This window comes from Corvus hawaiiensis, chromosome 2 (genome assembly GCF_020740725.1).
Source record: "Corvus hawaiiensis isolate bCorHaw1 chromosome 2, bCorHaw1.pri.cur, whole genome shotgun sequence".
NCBI classification, from domain to species: domain Eukaryota; kingdom Metazoa; phylum Chordata; class Aves; order Passeriformes; family Corvidae; genus Corvus; species Corvus hawaiiensis.
The window spans coordinates 70,274,294-70,291,920 of NC_063214.1; the positions used below are offsets into that span (position 1 = coordinate 70,274,294).

Sequence of the window (17,627 nt, forward strand, 5' to 3'; positions counted from 1 at the left end):
GCAGCATGGCTTCCCAAGAAATTAGAAGTCTGTTTTAGCATCAAAAGAAGTAACAAAATGTCTGGATTATAACAAAAGACATAATGGCTGAATTTTTACCAAATGAATTATGTCAAATGGTGCTTTGAATAACGTATACATTTTATGGGAAGGAAGGCAGGAATCTGAGATAATAGACCTCATAACATATATTCACTTCCCAGGCAACATTTAATCTGGCATATTCCAACTTCTTTGTTATTGACTTCGCAAACATAACTTGCTTTAAATGTATTTGTTTATATATATGTGTTTGCCTTTCATAAGAACTTACTGCATTTTTGGTATTTGTTTATATGTTCAATCCATTAAAAGCTTCTTGACTTTTTTATTCTGTTGTTACAGTCTCCTTGTGGCACACCAGTAACAACTCCTTGGAAGTTAGAAAATGTGATTAAATAACCCACAGAAGATGTCAAATGATACTGTTAGGATGATTGACTTCGAAATGCAAAATAAAGGCAATTGAGTGTGATTACTGGAGCTAATCCTTTAAGGCTTGCCTCTGAAAAAAGCACCTTCATTTACAGTTGAAAACGATTGCTATTTTTATTGTTTAGTATTCATGTAAGTAGATTTAGCCTGTTGATAAGAATAGATATTATAACATAAATACTATCTTCAAAATTTGGTCTTTACTAATATCTTGATGTTTGCAACGTATATATACATCTAGATTCACAGGGGAAGTAATATGGCTCTCTTTAGTATTTCATGTATAAATTTACTCAGCAGATTTGTTTTATTAAAATGTAAATAATGGGATGTGGTAAATGAAAAATTCAAGATGGGAATAAACAGCTTATTTATTGTTAATGCTCAGAGTAGCTTATTGAAACACACCTTTCAGTAACTGCCACTGACTATTAGCTATGAAATTCTCATCATGCCTTGAATGCTACCCATTAGGTTTAGCCATTTGTACAGTTAAAAGGCTCAAGATGCTTCAAATATACCTTTAAAAACATTATTAACTCAAATCAAACTACACACATTCACAAAAACTGCGTTCAACGTCTGAGATTCAACCCGATACTGCTTCAAATTAATTATTCTTCTTTAATTGCTCTGTATAAACAGAAATGACCTATTAATTTAAAGAAAATCTATCAGCACAGAATGTATTCTCTCTTATAAACAAGCAAGATGAACTTGACCTTGTTTGAACTTGTTTTGATGTGGCCCAGATGGTAGGCTACATGCTTGAATAGCAGCCTAAAGCTGAGGAAAAACTCATATAGCAAGATCTAGATTTATAGCCTTTTGCAAATTCCTACCTTGTATTGTCCTTTCAGCATCTGTTCTGCCCCCGCTGCGGTCAGCTTCTATCTCTGGGGTCAGAGAGTCTACAAACATAGAAAGGTAAGACTGACACATATTTCATTTGATTCTTATAACCCTTTTTACAACCTGTTACTCCAATGCTGAATTACAATACAATCAACCTTTGTCAGTTTTTTTAATGTTGAACAATGACTGGAGGCCAGGACAATTTTTTGTTAGACTGGGAAGATTAATGAGCAATAGATTTTTCAGGCATAAAGGGGGGGAGAAAAAAAGGTAGAAAAAAAAATGGACTTCTCAAGCTAATAATATAAAATTGTCCTAGTTTGAACATTCTCTCCAGTGAGTTTATTTGCACATACTATATAAAGTAAAAAAGTAATAAAGAGAGAGGTATCACTTGAATGAAGGAAAGAAAGGAGATTTTCTTTTTTGTCCCTTTCCACCATGTTATAAATTTTCAATATAACAAGATTCTTTTGGCACGTAAATTGAAAGTTAATGACACAGAGGCAAAAATTGGCTTCTTACCATTTAGGACCCTGAGACTATCTGTTGAAGCTGCCTGTTTCAGTGTTTGTTCTGCTTGCTCTCGTCGTTTAGTCTCAAATTCAAGTGCTTCCTGCAATTTCCTCTTTGCCTTCTTTTCCTTCTTTAGCCTTTTCTGAATTATTGCTGTGAAAAAAAAATAACATCAGTATACTCCAGTTTGGATCTGAAACTTGGCTGCACGATTACCTATTAAGAGTCCTGAGAAATGCTACAGCTGCAACATTCATATAAATTGATTAATTACACAATACCCATTTAAATTACTTGAAATTTGCTGGAATCACCCTGGAATATTCTAAGAGCTACTGTTCTATCTGACAATATTCAAAAGAGTACGCGGTATCAAGCAATGACTTTTTTACTCTTTTTTTTTTTTTTTTTTTTAATAAACAGCTGAGAATGCAAATTTTCAAATCAGAAAACCCCAGAAACCAGCAATGGAATGTACTTTTTGAATCATCTGACGTATATAAGACCCTGTCTCTGGAGTGAGGTGGTTTTTCAGAATTAATTTCACCATTTCTATTTCCCCTAGCACAGTTAATAGATGCACAGTGATGGAGTTCTTGCCTCCCTGCAGTTTCTCTTGTGTAAGAGGGGGATCCATGTGCCTGGGTGCTGGGCACTCCCCACCCTCCTCTGGTCCTCATTTCCTGGGGAAAGGCCCTGAGACTTCTAACTCCTCTTCAAGATCTGCTTCCTGCAAGCCATCTGACCTCTTGGTGCCTGGTCTCTTCCCCATATTTACTCCTTTCCCACATTTCCCCTTTTGTCTTTCCTTTTTCTCTTTCTTGCTTTCTGTTGGTGCCTGTCCCATCAGCCATCTAACCTTGAAGAACTTGCGGCAAATCCTTTATGGTGCTGGATCCTCCAGTCAAGTAAATACTACGATGCTATGTCAAATGTGAGGGAAAATACTAGTAAAGAAAGGAGGATTTTGAAATTAAGTATAGAAAGTCCTTATTTAGAAAAAATCTTTCCCTTGTATCTCTTCAGCTTAAACTCTGTAGGAAAATGATGGCAAGTCCAGGATGGGACTTCATCACAATTTTCTTTCTTACAACCACAAAGGTAAGACTTGCAGGATCCCTAACTAAAGGAACATATCACATGTTATGCTCCTGATGGAAAAGGGTAATGTCAACCAATTTTTCTACTCTATTAAAACCAAAGTGGGCCTCTGAAGCAATCATGTAAAGTTGTAAAGCATAGCATTATCTCCCCTGCCACACCCCAACCATTCTTAAATAGTACATTTAGGGTTTTCACGGATGTGAAATCTTTTGTCCCAAGATCTTCTGGATAATTCTTTCTAGGAGAGTTTGTTATTTTTATACCAACTAAGAAACTACCTACTAAATTACTCACTAAAGAATTCTTTACACACATGAAAAGAATTACCCTTACCAAATCCAGATATGAGGAACTGTTAAGTTTGCATGCCAAAATCCATCTAGACCTGTATCTCACTCCAAAGTAACCTCTAGTACCTGCCTAGCAATGAATGCTGGAAAATACAAAAATATACTTCCACCAGTTCATACTCCCCAGGGACAGTAGACTGTGATGGTGGTATCTTTCACAAAATGCAAATAATTAAATTTTTAAAGAGAACTGTTCATTGTTATTACTCTTTAATTTATATGCTAAGAAGAACCACCTTTTAGATGATCTTGTATATTTTGTGCTGCCATACAGAACTGTTCAGGCACAAAATTAACATAAGCACATATCCTGTAGTCAGAATAACTACATAATTTACATCCAAGACTTTGGAATTTTTGGTTCTTTCTCATTTTGTACAACACCAACTACTTTACAGTCTAATTAGCTCATACTATCAAAGAACATCTAGCATCTATACAAAGGCTAAACTAAATACATTTTGAATCATTGCATGGTTTTAATGTTTTCATTATAAGTACTTTGAAAGTGATTGCAATAAATGAGAAGGAAACATATGTTGCTTTCTGAATTAAAATGTCATCATGGCTGACACATTGTAGATGTGACTACAGCAGTCAGAGCCAGAATTAGCAAACCCTTACTGTGTAGCTGCTCACAGAAGAGATATTATCCTACTTTCACCAGTTGATGAGACACATCCTACAGCCTTAGGAATCGTTAATTGGAAAATTTAAAAAGAAGGAAGGAAGCAGTACAGTAAATAAGCAGCTCTTTAGAACATACAGTAGCAGCAGTGAATCCAATGCTCCACAAAAAAAGGAAAAATTACTCATATTACTCATATATAGCCACTAAAGAAAATTATATTTGACTTATATTAACATGATGAGCAAAAGATAGATGGATGTTACCTAATGCTAAAGATCCCCTTCACAAAGGGTTTGACCTCTATGTAACACAGTGTCTTGTGTTTCTTTGCTGCAGCTTTTAAGTGTATTTCAGTATTTCCATACAGTGTCTCTTCACTTAGCAGGGATCCTGGTACATTTCTTCCTTCTTGCTCATGCTTCCATTAAGACATGTGAAACTTTCCTTAAGATATGACACTTGCTATCTGGAAAGCTAACAGTAGGTAAAGGCTCCTATGCATTTTTCTGCCTTTAATTGAAGAATAAATAGTCACAATAATTTCAACCTGGCCTTATTTTTTCTCTCTTACTTCGATCTGTTAATTTTAAAGAATAATCCATCACTTTTCTTTGTTTTATATGGAAGTAGCCACTAGCAGAGATAGTCATCCTCATTATATTTGCTTTGCTGCATACCACCATTAAGTGTTCCAATCCATTCCTCTTTGGTCTGACTCTTTTCCCCAGTGCAAGATCATCATTAGAGGGATACATATACAAAAGCAGGTAATGCATCATGCTGAAAATAATATTGCCAATTATTTCAGTAACCTGAACAAAATAAAGGACTATCCCATGTTTTTTTCTAACATATAACTTTGAGTTAAATTCATTTTGCTTAATTTTCACTGTTCAAAACACATGTGTCTAGCACAGCCTACTCAACCATGTGACCTCTGGAGTTAAAGGGAAGAGAAAGAAGTCTTCACAGTGCAATTGACCCACCCAACCTATCTGAGAACAGTTTCTCCCTTTATTGTTCAGCAAGCAAACTTCTGTTCATTAAAATGAGACACCTAATTTTAAGATGGCAAAACTACAGTCAGATAGGTTCCTGCCCAAACCTTTTCTCTTGTGCATGTGATTGCACAACTCTAAAAGGGAACATATATTTGAGCAGTTGTGAGAAAGATGTGAAGACTAACCAAATTACTCTTTTACCAAACTATTTTAAAAGTGTAATATAATTGTATTGAGCAGAATAGACCTGTTGTGGACAAAGGGATAATTCATTGCACAGGTGTGATAATTGCTAATAGCAATTGTCTTTCAAAATGTACTCTCAAAAGCTAAAACAAGGGTAATTAATGATGTGATATTCCTACTCTTCAATGGGTGAAGGCATGAAAAAGGATTACATTTAGTACTTACTGCTAGCATGTAAGTTTAAGGCATAATGACATTGGCTTTGAATCCAACTGTTCTTGGGATTCTCTGTTTAGGTGGTTACCAGAAACGTAAACTGAACAAGAAGAGATTTGTAGCTCTAGCCCTACAAAAATACACATCTGACTTGTCATGGTCTGAGTTAAACAGCGAGTCCCAGAGGTTAACTGTCCTTGCAAACGAACCGGGCACTTTTAAAGGGTGAGACATACAGAGACAGAGAAATGGACGCATAAAGAAAGATAGAAACATGCTCGTAATGCACATAGTTAATGCCAATCACTGCAAACTGCCTCACCATTGCTATAAATGTAATTATTTAAAAATCTCTAACATGTACAAGCTTTACAGTGGCTGATGTTAACGCTACAGATGCTACCAACGCTTCTGCTTCATCAAGAAGAACCTTAACTGCTACTTCTACAAACATGTATTTTATTTACTATGCATTATGAAGAGCTCATATATTACCATTATCTTTATATTTATTACCTCCAGTTTGCCTAAATATGCACTACAAGAACAGACCAGAGTTCCTAAAAACTTGCAGATTCTTAAATTTGATGCAGATTGTCTTTGTCTTAAGTAGCTGTCCCTTTTCCTAATGATCACAACCTGCAAAGGTCTGTAACAGCACCTAGGGTATTTATAATTGCTTTTGTATTACTGATGTTACAATATTCAAGAAAAATGTTGAAAAAAAGGAGGTTCCTTGCTCCAAGTCTCATGAAGATCCTATACAAAATTAGGCAGGTTATAAAACAACCTTCACTGCAGTCAGCTGAGACAAAACATGATTTAAGGGTGGTAAAATTTTGAACAAATGCAGGTGTTTGTTAGAAAATTCTTTCCTAAGGAAATAAATTACATGGTGTTTATGTCTGCTTAAGCAAGATACCTCTGTTCTTCTGCTCCACAGCCAACTGTTTTTCAAGTGTTTCCCTCAGTTCTCGTTCCCTGAAGAGTTCCATCTTCAGTTCTGTTTTTTCCAGTTGGACCTGTTTCTCTTGAGCTCTGGCATTGTCTATAGCAACCTTTAGTAGACCCTGTTCAGAGATAAAGTTGGATAATATTTGGAGAATGTTAGAACAGTTGACATAATAACTACCTACCTTTATTTTTCCTTGATAGTCACGTGAGATTTTAGAAATAAAATAATTCTGTCACAGTATCAAAGTTACCTATTATCAACAACAATATTTAACTGGAAATAACTTTAACAGGTGGACAAAAGTCTGTAAAAACCTGGAAGTCATGTTTTCCCAGAAAATGTAAACTCACCTCTGACTGTGCATATAACTAATGTAAAAAATGTATAGGAATAGGTTTACACCTTTTAAGAAAACTGAAAAGTTGTCAGTCTCACAGTCACATCATACACAGAATTCAATCTCTAGTCCAACTCAAGCCAATGGAAATTAGCTAAGGGAGAAAGTCTCTTTTAAAGTCTTGCCATTTTGCTCCTCATCCTTGTTAATTACCATGGACTACAGCTATATTGGGATGTTAAGCAAAGGACGGTCACAAAGCAGGAAGATATCTCTGTTTTAACAAGTCTGTTCCCTGATTTTGTATGATTATTATCTGACAGCAGAAAAACAAAACACAATCATGTCTCGATTTCTTGATCTGAGATGGTTAATACAAACTGTACCCTTTTTTCTGTTGTTAGTGTATCAGGAAATAACAATTCAGATTATTCTAAACTTCTTTTGAGAATTCCAACTTCAAACTTCCTTCTTCTTCTGAAAGGAAATAAAATGATCCTGGCACAGCTAATAGTGTATTATTAATAATAACAACTAGATAGGACACTGACACAGGTCATCAAAATAGAAGGAGAAATGAAATTGAAATAAATGAACATGCAAATGTCCTTTTCCATTTTCCAAAAGTCTAGCCATCAGGCTCTTGGGTCTACACCCAAATCCCTCCTACTGAAGCTATCATAACAAAGTAGATAATTAAGCACGGATATTCATATATGAACCTCCATGGATATGAAACTAACTCTCCTATATCCTAGGCAAGACTCCTGATAACCATAGAGATAATTTGACCCAACAGAGATTTAATTACTGATATAAAGCAAAACAATGCCAACAAGAGAGACAGAACAGTACTCACCAATGGCTCTGCTAGGGAAACATTCAGCTAACAGATACAAGGTTCACACTCAAGACCAGGTTTGAGCACTACAGACATAAAAACATGATGCCCCATTCCCAAATAAGCTTCCTGACCCCTCAGCCACACTTCCTAAATTGGATTCTGGGTTGCATGTTTTTAAAAAAAATTTTTTTTTATTAAGTATCTCCAAAAAAAGAATGGACAAAGCAGCATGTATAATGATTCTTGAGAAACAGAAAAAGTACTTTTTGTGTTAGTCTGCACATTTATCCCTCTAGTCTTCCCAGTGCCAATGATTGCTTTAAAATTTGTATCCTTCAAACTCCTCTTTTAGTACTGTTTTCAGAGCCTGTTATTTTCAGTACTCCTCATCCTCCTTCTTAAATCAATTGTTGCCTCAAGTCTTGTCTTGTTCAGAGCTTAATGCTCTGCAGCTCTGTTACACTTCAATCTATTGAAGTCTGCAAAAGCTAAAAGAACTGAACACCTGACTGCAAGGCCCAGATGGTCAGCAAAATGATATACGCTACGTGAGTACAGAACCATGTTTGGAAAAATGGTAACAATGGTAACACAGCAAATGTCCTCACAAAATGTTTAAAGTTTTACCAGTTTTCTTTTGCTGTTGTAAAATAACTAAACCACAAAGGTATTTGGGGTTGAATGTTAAACCTGAATGACTATTAAAGAAAAACAAAGAAAGTACATATAAAGCTCTACATTACATATGCAAAGCAAAGTACAATTTGAAATACTTGGAAAGTGGTTTTTTTAGAAGTTAATATTAATTTGAATTCTGTTCCTTTTCCACAGTCATATTCTCCTACATTTGGTGCATTTGAATTAGTAAAAAACTGAAGTAGGAGTTGTTAATCAATACCTGCTTCTGGCTTATGCTTAAACTCTAGAATGTTTTAATTTCCTCCAATTCATCACTTAGTGGAATATGTGATTCATCCAAATCATAAATAAACCAGATCAAGAGAAATTACATGAAAAGTATTTGTTGATGAAAAGCGTATTGTCTGGTAAGTTTAGAGCCGCAAACACTGTCTTCCCAAATTCTTAAAATCCATCTTGTTTAACAATAAAATCAAGCTGCTAAAGCAACCGCCGTCTTTACTCAATTCAACTACATTCATGTACATGTTTCTTCTTCATCAGGAACAAACAATTAGCAACAAATGAAAGAGATCATTACATCAAGTGCCCTTTTAGATCACCCCAATTAAAACTTTAGTTTAGCTGTATTTTAATTCTAAGATACCAAATTCTAATTTTCTGCTCTGATTGCTCTTGTTGACTTATCTTTGAAAGATGTACTCTCGGTGCAAAGCCTAGAGATTATTTAGCAAGATGCCAATGTTGGCATCACTTAATGTGTTGATTGGTTGTATTATCAGTAGCAGTTTAAAATAAATTACTATTAAACTATTATTGTCCTTGGCTGACAAAACACATATATTTTGGTGTTCTTTAAATATGAAACAATCATTGTGAATAAACATGGAGAATAACACTAGAGTGTAACACTGATGTGTGTAATTTTATATTAAGAATTGCTGCAAAGTACGAAGCTGCTAAAAGAATATTACATTTTCTATTGAATTTCTGCACCACACTTCCTCCCCCAGCCTTTCCTTTTTTTATACTTGCTAACATAGCTAATGGTAATACATTACCTATTGCTGCTGATTATGTCTGAAAAATATTAGCTTTTTGGAGCCAAGATCCACTAGGGACTACTTATAAGCTACACAAAATTAAGTTTCATTTTTAGAAGTTAAATCAGTGCACATCAGTAGGCATCCAATGAAAAAAAAATCTGCACTAGAGCCAAACTGATGCATATCAAAGGTGCTGTTGCTGCCAATGACAGCACTAATGCAGAAATACTGGAAACATTCAATATCTCCCTTTATTCAGTGCAGAAGGGTCTGAGAAAAACTAAAAAAGTACAACATTTAAAAAATCATCAGTGCCCCCTGGAACAGGAATAGCAATTTCAGAGTTGCAGGAAATTCTATTAATTCTCCCAGTGGATCAGCTGTAGGAGATTATACAAAATACAGTATGTCCAACTTGTATGTGCTATGGCTAATCCTCTAACCTGATATTAAATCAATATGCTGCCAATGACAATGGGAAATGCAGTGCAACATAGGAAATTAACAAAAAGAAAATATTTCTCTTTAGGAAAGGTCAGATGTTATGAAGGCTGCATAACGATAATTGCAGTGAACATGCTCAGGGTTCCAGATTTGTTTTCAATACAGTATGGCTCTATCTGGAGCTTGGCTTCTCGGTGTCATTCTTAATTTTTATTTCAATGTAAGTGTCAAAAATGGAAGTTTTATTCCCTGGAGATTTATAGACCATTCTGATTTAGTTTGTTTTCTTTACTGTACTTTTTTTAGTATTTTCCACTGACAAATCCTTTAGAACTGTCCCAAATGCAAAGCAAAGTTGATATGTGAGTTTCTTCCCATTCTCTGATCTGAAAACACCATCATGTAAGGGCAGCCTCATGATCCTACAGAAACAAAACATATATCAAACCTCAACTCAGTCTTAAAACCAGTATTACTCATCACTATTTTTAAATTGTGCAAATAATGTGTTGCCTACTTTGAAAGGGGTGGAGGGAAAGGTATATAGAAGCTCCTTCTCTTTCTAGCTGCATCTATAAGTGTGTGTTCCAACTAACAGAATTTAGTTGGCTATACATTTATACGTGACATCAAAATGACCTTGCTAATTAGTTTGACAGTCTATCTAGAAGATCATATCCTGTTTCCAACAATTGCCCACATTGAGTTAGAAAGGAAAACTAGAAGATCAGGGCGTGCACACCACGAAGTTTTCCTGGTCAAACCTCCCAGCTTCCAGAGGGTTGGAGCTCCGGGGCTTCTTTCTGCAGTATTAGCCATTCATGGTGAAAACACTTTCAGATAACATTGCTTCTCTTTTAGTCAGGAAAATATATATCATTTGTATGGTCTCACCATTAAAAGTATCTAGTGAAAGGCTCTACAAAAAAAAAATATATATAAACTTGCAATTTTAGTTAACTTCGCATGTTAATTTTTGAATATCTGCTATTTATAACTGACTAGTGACTAAGTACCATGAGCAAGACAACATATTAGAATATCTCTAGAGATGACTCCTGAAAGACAATGCTTTTAATATCTCAGATCAAATACTTTATCACAGATAAAGGCATATTACACAAGTATAAATGACATTTTTCCATTACTACTTTCTGTGAAAAATAAAATAATTCTCTTGAATTTCAGCAGAAGATAAATAAAATAAATTTACTTTTAATGAAGTAAAACTGTGATTTTTTACTTTATCCACTCTTTGCAGTATTTTTCTCTTAGTATTTAGTCATAGATAGTATCAGTGCAGGAGACTCACAGCAATAAAGCCAGTAGTTTTCTTTGTTTTCAGAGGGGAATTTAGTTTGTAACCATGCAGTGCTTTTATTAATATCAATCAGATACTTGCAAATTATTTTAGGCATCTCTTTAAAAATATTTAGCAACAAAAATATGTCAGTACAATACAGTCTTGATAGAAAAATACAGCTATCATGGTGCAACTATATAATCCTTTAGATATTAATGGAAATTCAGCTCAGGGACGGTAAAGATTCAGACTCTAAAAGCTTGAAAGAACATTACTATTACCCAAGAATATTGTAGCCACATGAAAGGCCATGGCTGTAACATACTTTGGCATAATCAGGCCATGACTCAAAAAGGTAAACTTATGTGAGGGGAACAGAGACATCTTTAGCCTTCTCACCAGCACACACACAGCATTTTGCTGTGACTCACCTTCCCTCACCCTTCATCCTCCCTGCAACTGCACATACATTTCCAGCATTTAATCTAGAAGAAATCTACAAATACACTTTGGGAAAAAACAGACATATGACTCGATTTAAGTTCTCTGGGGAAATTTATTTTCTCTTCCTTTTAGATGTGCAGATACAATTCCAAATAAAAAACCCCATGTTTCCAATCTTACTCCTTTTTTTAATGTGTGTATTTGCTTAATTACATTCTTTTATAGTTTACTGTTTGTATTTCAGCAGTCCCCAGCAAGAACAACATTGGTTATTCTGGGTATTGTATATTGTTATTATCTCCTCTTTAAATGTACAAATAATTAAACATTGTATTTTGCTTAAAGAAGGATTTATGGAGAAGTAAAAAAAAAACCATATATATGGCATACAGAAAGACATACTGGTGACAACAGAAGCAAATAGGCTTGTTTAATGTTTGCCTAAAATTATGAATTTGTGATCAGGGGCTATCCATTTAACTTTAGTATGGATGGAAGAAACAGACCCACTTGTGTTCAGAGGTCAATTCTAAAGGATGACTCAGACTTCTACAACAGAATTACAGTTAGGCAACAAATTCACCTTAGTTCATCAGCATCTGCAGGACTTATAGCACATTAGTTTTTAAGTTACAAAAGCGTTTAGAAATTTTTGCTCTCATACCCAAAAAGCACAGTTCCAATGACAAGGTTTAGGATCCTTTTTACCTTGGCAAAGGTCAAAATTAGAGCACTTAGTGCCCATATGACACCCTAATCGCATTCTGTTTTAAACCAGGACAGTCTCTGCAAGCTTTTTGGAGGCTTCCAAGTCTATATTATTCAGATCCTCTGGATCCTGCACCTCACACAACTTAATATACAGAAGGGGATCACGGCAGAGATATCCACTGTCAAGTCCATGCACATTAGTGTAGCCAGAAGCTCCTTGGTTATAGATTTCTGTGATAAACATATTCCTAAAATGTAGGCTACCTCCAGCACTACATGTGCCATGTTGTGGATGCTTCCCAGACCCATTACCTAACAAAAAATGTTCACTTGCATTTCACAAGTAGACATATACCCTTCCAGTGAAAGGACACCTCCCTATTTTCAGCATGAATCACCCTGGGGGAAAAAAGAGCAGTCTTTAGCAAATCCACTCATGAAGCCGTTGGCTAGATTTCTGCTATTTTCTCTTTTAAAAGCACCTTAGTACTTAAGGCAAGGAATGGACTGTAGGCCAGATGATCTTTCCGAGGAAGTTAGACCTGCTCCACTGATGCAACAAGAGAACAGTGAGGTATCACACTGCTCCACCTCCCCATGAAACCACATCTCTACTGAAAGGGATGCAAAATTCATCAGGTCCAAAGGACAGCAAGGAACCATTTACTCAGTGAAAAGAGTCCTTCTAATTCAGGTAATAAAGGCACCATGGGTTTCAGGCACTAGTTACACATTTCCTAGCAAAGTCACAAATTACAGTGCAATCAGGGACCATGGTACAGAATTGCCTCTTCCCACAGATGCCATCAACAAATTTGAACTTGTAGTCAAATACCTAAAACTCTGTTGGGGAAGTGTCAGCATCACAGTATCTGACTCATTTGTGGGCATGGGGTAGTCCCCTCTCAGTGCAATAGCGGCTAAATATGGAAACCATTTTAAATAATTTTAAATGGAATTGACTAACAAAATTGCCACTATTGTCCATAGGATATTGTAATATACTCTACTGCTCTTAGAGTCAACTTTTCCTACACAGATGGGAAAATGAACTAATTTTACTTATTTTTTTATTTGATGAAGCGGTTTTCTAATGTTGTCCTGATAAAAATTGAATCTGGAGCAGGGGAGGGGGAGGAAATGCCTTTCATATACCATTATGAAAGGATCCCTAGAAATCTGTCAAAAACATGTATTGTGATGTGCAGACATACTGAAAAACTCCAAAAGGACTTATGTCCCACCACTTTTCCCTAATAGATGATTTGTCATGATATGGAATCTCGATGTAAGGAGTAGGATGTACAAAAGCACAACGAGAGAAGGCACAGAAAAGTTTCTGGTTTGCTTATGATGTTGCCTTTTATCTTTTCATCCCAGGGAAGATTAGAGCATTTAAAAAAAAAAAAGTAATGACTGAATTTCACATTTACATTTTCTGTAAAACAAAACTGAATGCATTCTTGGCAAATTAATCCTGGTCATTTATCCTGAAGTAGTGCAGCACTCTCATATTCAATCACGAGATTAGCTAACCTGTTGATGCTGAATGCTTTGCTCATTAGGTGGCTGTCTAGAGACACTAAGCGCAGACATTTGTCAAAAAAATTACTAAGAACTTTTCTGTACATGTATGCACAGCTAAAACATTACTAACTGTATTTCTGCCTTAAGAAAAGAATACAAGCTTTGCAGACTGCAGCAGATATGTTACAAGAATGCTGTTATCAAATTACCTTGGTTCATGGTTTAAATATTTAAGATGCTAAGTCCCAGAACTGCAAAAAGGAATCATAAATATGCTCTTTCAGACCAGGCAGAGATAGTAATATTCAATTCTTAAATAGCAGTACTTTTCCATTATTAGACCTCAAAACACAACTAATGAATGGCTCATATACTTTTCATAAAACAATTCTGAAGTGCCATAAACTTTAATGAGATTTCTTCAGACAGAAAAGTGAGCAGGATCTGGCCCTACTCCGTAATATCCTTTGCTGGATAGAATACAATTGATTTTATGTGTTTGCAGGAATGACCAGGAAATATATGGTGACAAATTAGAAGTTGGTAGCTGCCCAGACAAGGCTTATCTGGAATATGCAATATGGCTGTGTTATTCCTGGCACTATCATTTTGCTTCTGCATGCAACATACAACCATATTGTTGCAAAATTTGCATATGGGGAACACAAAGTCATTGAATTTGTGGACAAAAAAAAATTTCTTAATTCTAATATGAACACGAACAACTTGGCTTCAAGCTACATATAGTATATACTATAAATAATAATTGAACACGGCTCTAATGTACACACAACAGACATTGTGACTACCAAATAGGAAATCTGTATAAACTTTGGTAACACCCTTTGAAGTCTATTCTTTGAAGACAGTACTTTAAGTGAAATGAGCTTATTTATAAAAGAAGTGCTTTTTGAAAATGCTTTTATGGGCGACACATTTCAAATAGCTTTAAATATCCTTTCCACCATGCCACTCGAGCAATTTGAAATAACTATTTATTAAAGGACTCTTTCTCTGTTTAGTAAATGAGATAAAGTTAAACAGTAAGATACATTTCATTAGCCTGTAATAAAAAGAGCATTGAAGACAAATGTTGTTAAACACACCAATGTAATTTACATTGAATTTTCTGCTGTGGTTTAATATACAATCTGTATTTTTATGTACTGTATCTGACAGCTTCTAAATTCATTTGTTTGCTGTGGTTCCTTTAAAACCTAAATTACTAGAAAGTTTCAGTAAATTAGTTGATCCAAATAATCTTATGAACTGATTAAGCTAGAATGGTTTTATTAATTTAGACAAATCTGCAACTGGCTCCTCTCCATCCCTTTAAGCTGAGCTACAGAAAGGCCTACCTGGATGTTAGTCAGAAGGGTCTCTATGGAGGACAATCCATCAGGGAATAGAAAAGGAGATGGAAAACCTGGAGGTAGTGGTTGCCCATGCCCAGTTAGAGAAAGTTTGTCAAGGCTGTCTCTTGCAGTTGGTGTGGAGAGCGGGGTCTCATCTGTATGTGATTGAAACAAAAATATAGAACAAGTTACGCTTGTCTGTTTTTATTAGACCTCAGTAATGGCTTCCCTAGTGGTTTCCAGAACATTTATTGCAAATTGGTTCCTGCTATCAGGAGAAAATGCTTTCTGCTGAATTTTCTTTAATGAAAAAGCTGTGGAGATACAACAAGATAACATTAATGAGTAACTTTATAAGCCTTTTAAATGCAGTCTCTAATGAGACTGAGTTTACAGTGCCATAGAATCTTTTTAAAACAAATATTATCTCACATATACTTGTGATAATATATTCAGGCTGACTTTATGGGCACCTTCCCAATTATCTCATTTTAGTTTGTGTTCTATTTGGATTGACAATAGAATATTTTCTAGCATGACATATATTTTGTATATGAGAAGTATTTGAATACAGGGCTTCCCATACAATTAACCCTTCCCGCTCTTAATGGTTTCACTTACAGCTCAGAAGATTTTGCAACACCAAGAAAAACTACAGCTCCCCAATACATTTTTCATCAAGAAAGTACACCTGATTCCCACAATTAATACATACTCTGAACAGTACATGAAATTAACAGCATGGTAACAATCACTGGCCTAATTTTTTTAAGCACGGACATCTCCTAACAATTAGTGCTGAACTCCTTAGTGGATCTTTGTAACAATCAGATCTGATCAGTTCTGACATCACAACAGGAAAAAAGTTGCACAGCTTGAAGACTTCTAAGATTAAAGTTTCACAGATAATCTGTGAACAGATTAAGAATTGGAAAAAAAAAATAAACCCCCCACAATTAATAGAAACTTCACTACCCTCATTTGTAGGTTTTTTCATTGGGGGTTTTTTTTGGGTTTTTTTTCACTTTCTGAAACATTTTTAGGCTACTGTTGATACGATATAGAAATTTAGGTCAATTTCTTTGCACCAGATGTTAATCTGAATTCTTCAAAAGGAAAACTATCTATACATATATATATAGATACATATATCTATGCATACTCTTCTTACCAAGGGCTCAGTCATTAACTGACACATTGATGTATCTCAGTACAAAGCAAGGACATCAGAATGTACTCTAGGTATTATGCAGATTCTGCACAGCTATTTGACTACAAAGGAGTTTGTCAAGACTTGCTTTTTTCTATTTTGGCTTTGACCATTGTAAGTTATATATGTTTTGGGGTAGTTAAATTTCTTTTTTTTTTTTTTGTTTATTTAATTTTAGTTTCAATAATGGTTGTACTTCTCTATTTATCTTACCATGTTCATTAAAATTGTGTATGAGAGTTGTTCCTAGTTGCCTAAAAAGATCTATCTCTTGGACTGAGTGCAGTGTTTTCTTAAGTTGACATAGTCTGGGACCATGAAAATTAAAATCTGCAGTAACAAAAGGTTACAGTGTTGATGATCTCAGGATGGGAAATCCTTAAAGTACCAGTTCATTCCAACAGTCCCCATCACCATTCCTCCAGAAGGAAGCAATCTCTAACGATGCTCAGATGCAGACTTCTCGTCCCATCTCCTCACCAGCTCTGGCATGCTGGTCAGTATTTACAGTGCTAAAGTAATAGCTTTTCCTACTATGTCCTTCCACAGAACTACCCAAACAGGCCTTTGGACATCTGCTGCTGGGCTGGTACCATTAAGCTCTTTTATAGACAGTGGAAAGAAGCAAAGGCCACTTTAAGGTACTCATCCATCTGAACTCTCACAGGCATCTACTCCAGGAAGAGGAAAACCTCCTCTAGAAGTGCCTGCTGGCTGTAAGAGAAGCTTGAGATGAGCAGCTCAGATGGAAAGATCTGATTTTGTGAAGATCACTCCTATCCTGGGTGCTGTTCTTCCTACTTCACTGTGGCTCAGGCTGAGAATAGACTACACAAGGAGTAAGACGCTCTGTTTGTCACAACTCATGCCACAATTACTGCTTTCTCATAAAGTCATCATTCAAAAGCTTTCCAAGTTAAGGTTACTGAAAGGAATTGATGTTAACCAGGAAAGCTTCAGACCATTCAGATTCATAAAGGATTTTTTCAGCCATATTTAAGTTTTCCAGTCATGTTACAAAGTGCTGAGAAAAAAATGGCTCTAGATTACTGAACCATTTCCTATCTACCTTACTGAGATTCAAAGCAGGCTCTGAAAAATGTACTATGTGGATGTATCCTCTGTCCTCAGGCTAACCCTCAGCAGCATGGATAGATCTGTAGTCATTTTGTAGTAATATACTAAAATGTGGCCCTAAATATGAGAATTTTCTTTCCAACTTTTAAAATATTATAGAAATATTCACCACTTCATTAGAAAAAATAAATTATGTATTTCTGGGTATTGAAAACTAGCTTAGTTCAACTTCCAAACTCCTAGTGTCAAAAATCACTACCAAATGTTTTTTTCCAAACTGCTGCCAGAATCGTTATGCTTTCATTAATCAAAAGAAACAAGCCAAAACTTAAACAAAACTAGTTAGACAATAGATTGATAAACAATACATAATATTATTGTGTAGCTGAAAACTTTTTCCTG

The 17,627-nt window shown here is 35.4% G+C and overlaps 1 protein-coding gene across 6 annotated transcripts in view; it reads right to left on the minus strand.

Moving 5' to 3' along the window:
• DACH1 (dachshund family transcription factor 1) overlaps positions 1-17,627 on the minus strand; it is a 359,657-nt gene that overhangs the window by 34,912 nt on the left and 307,118 nt on the right. For all 6 annotated transcript variants that reach the window (XM_048295555.1, XM_048295557.1, XM_048295556.1 and 3 more), the window contains 4 exons: positions 14,942-15,093; positions 6,256-6,403; positions 1,855-1,998; positions 1,317-1,385 (listed from right to left, as the gene is read on the minus strand). In XM_048295555.1, the coding sequence (XP_048151512.1) occupies positions 1,317-1,385; positions 1,855-1,998; positions 6,256-6,403; positions 14,942-15,093 (513 nt within the window). The remainder of the gene's footprint in view (positions 1-1,316; positions 1,386-1,854; positions 1,999-6,255; positions 6,404-14,941; positions 15,094-17,627) is intronic.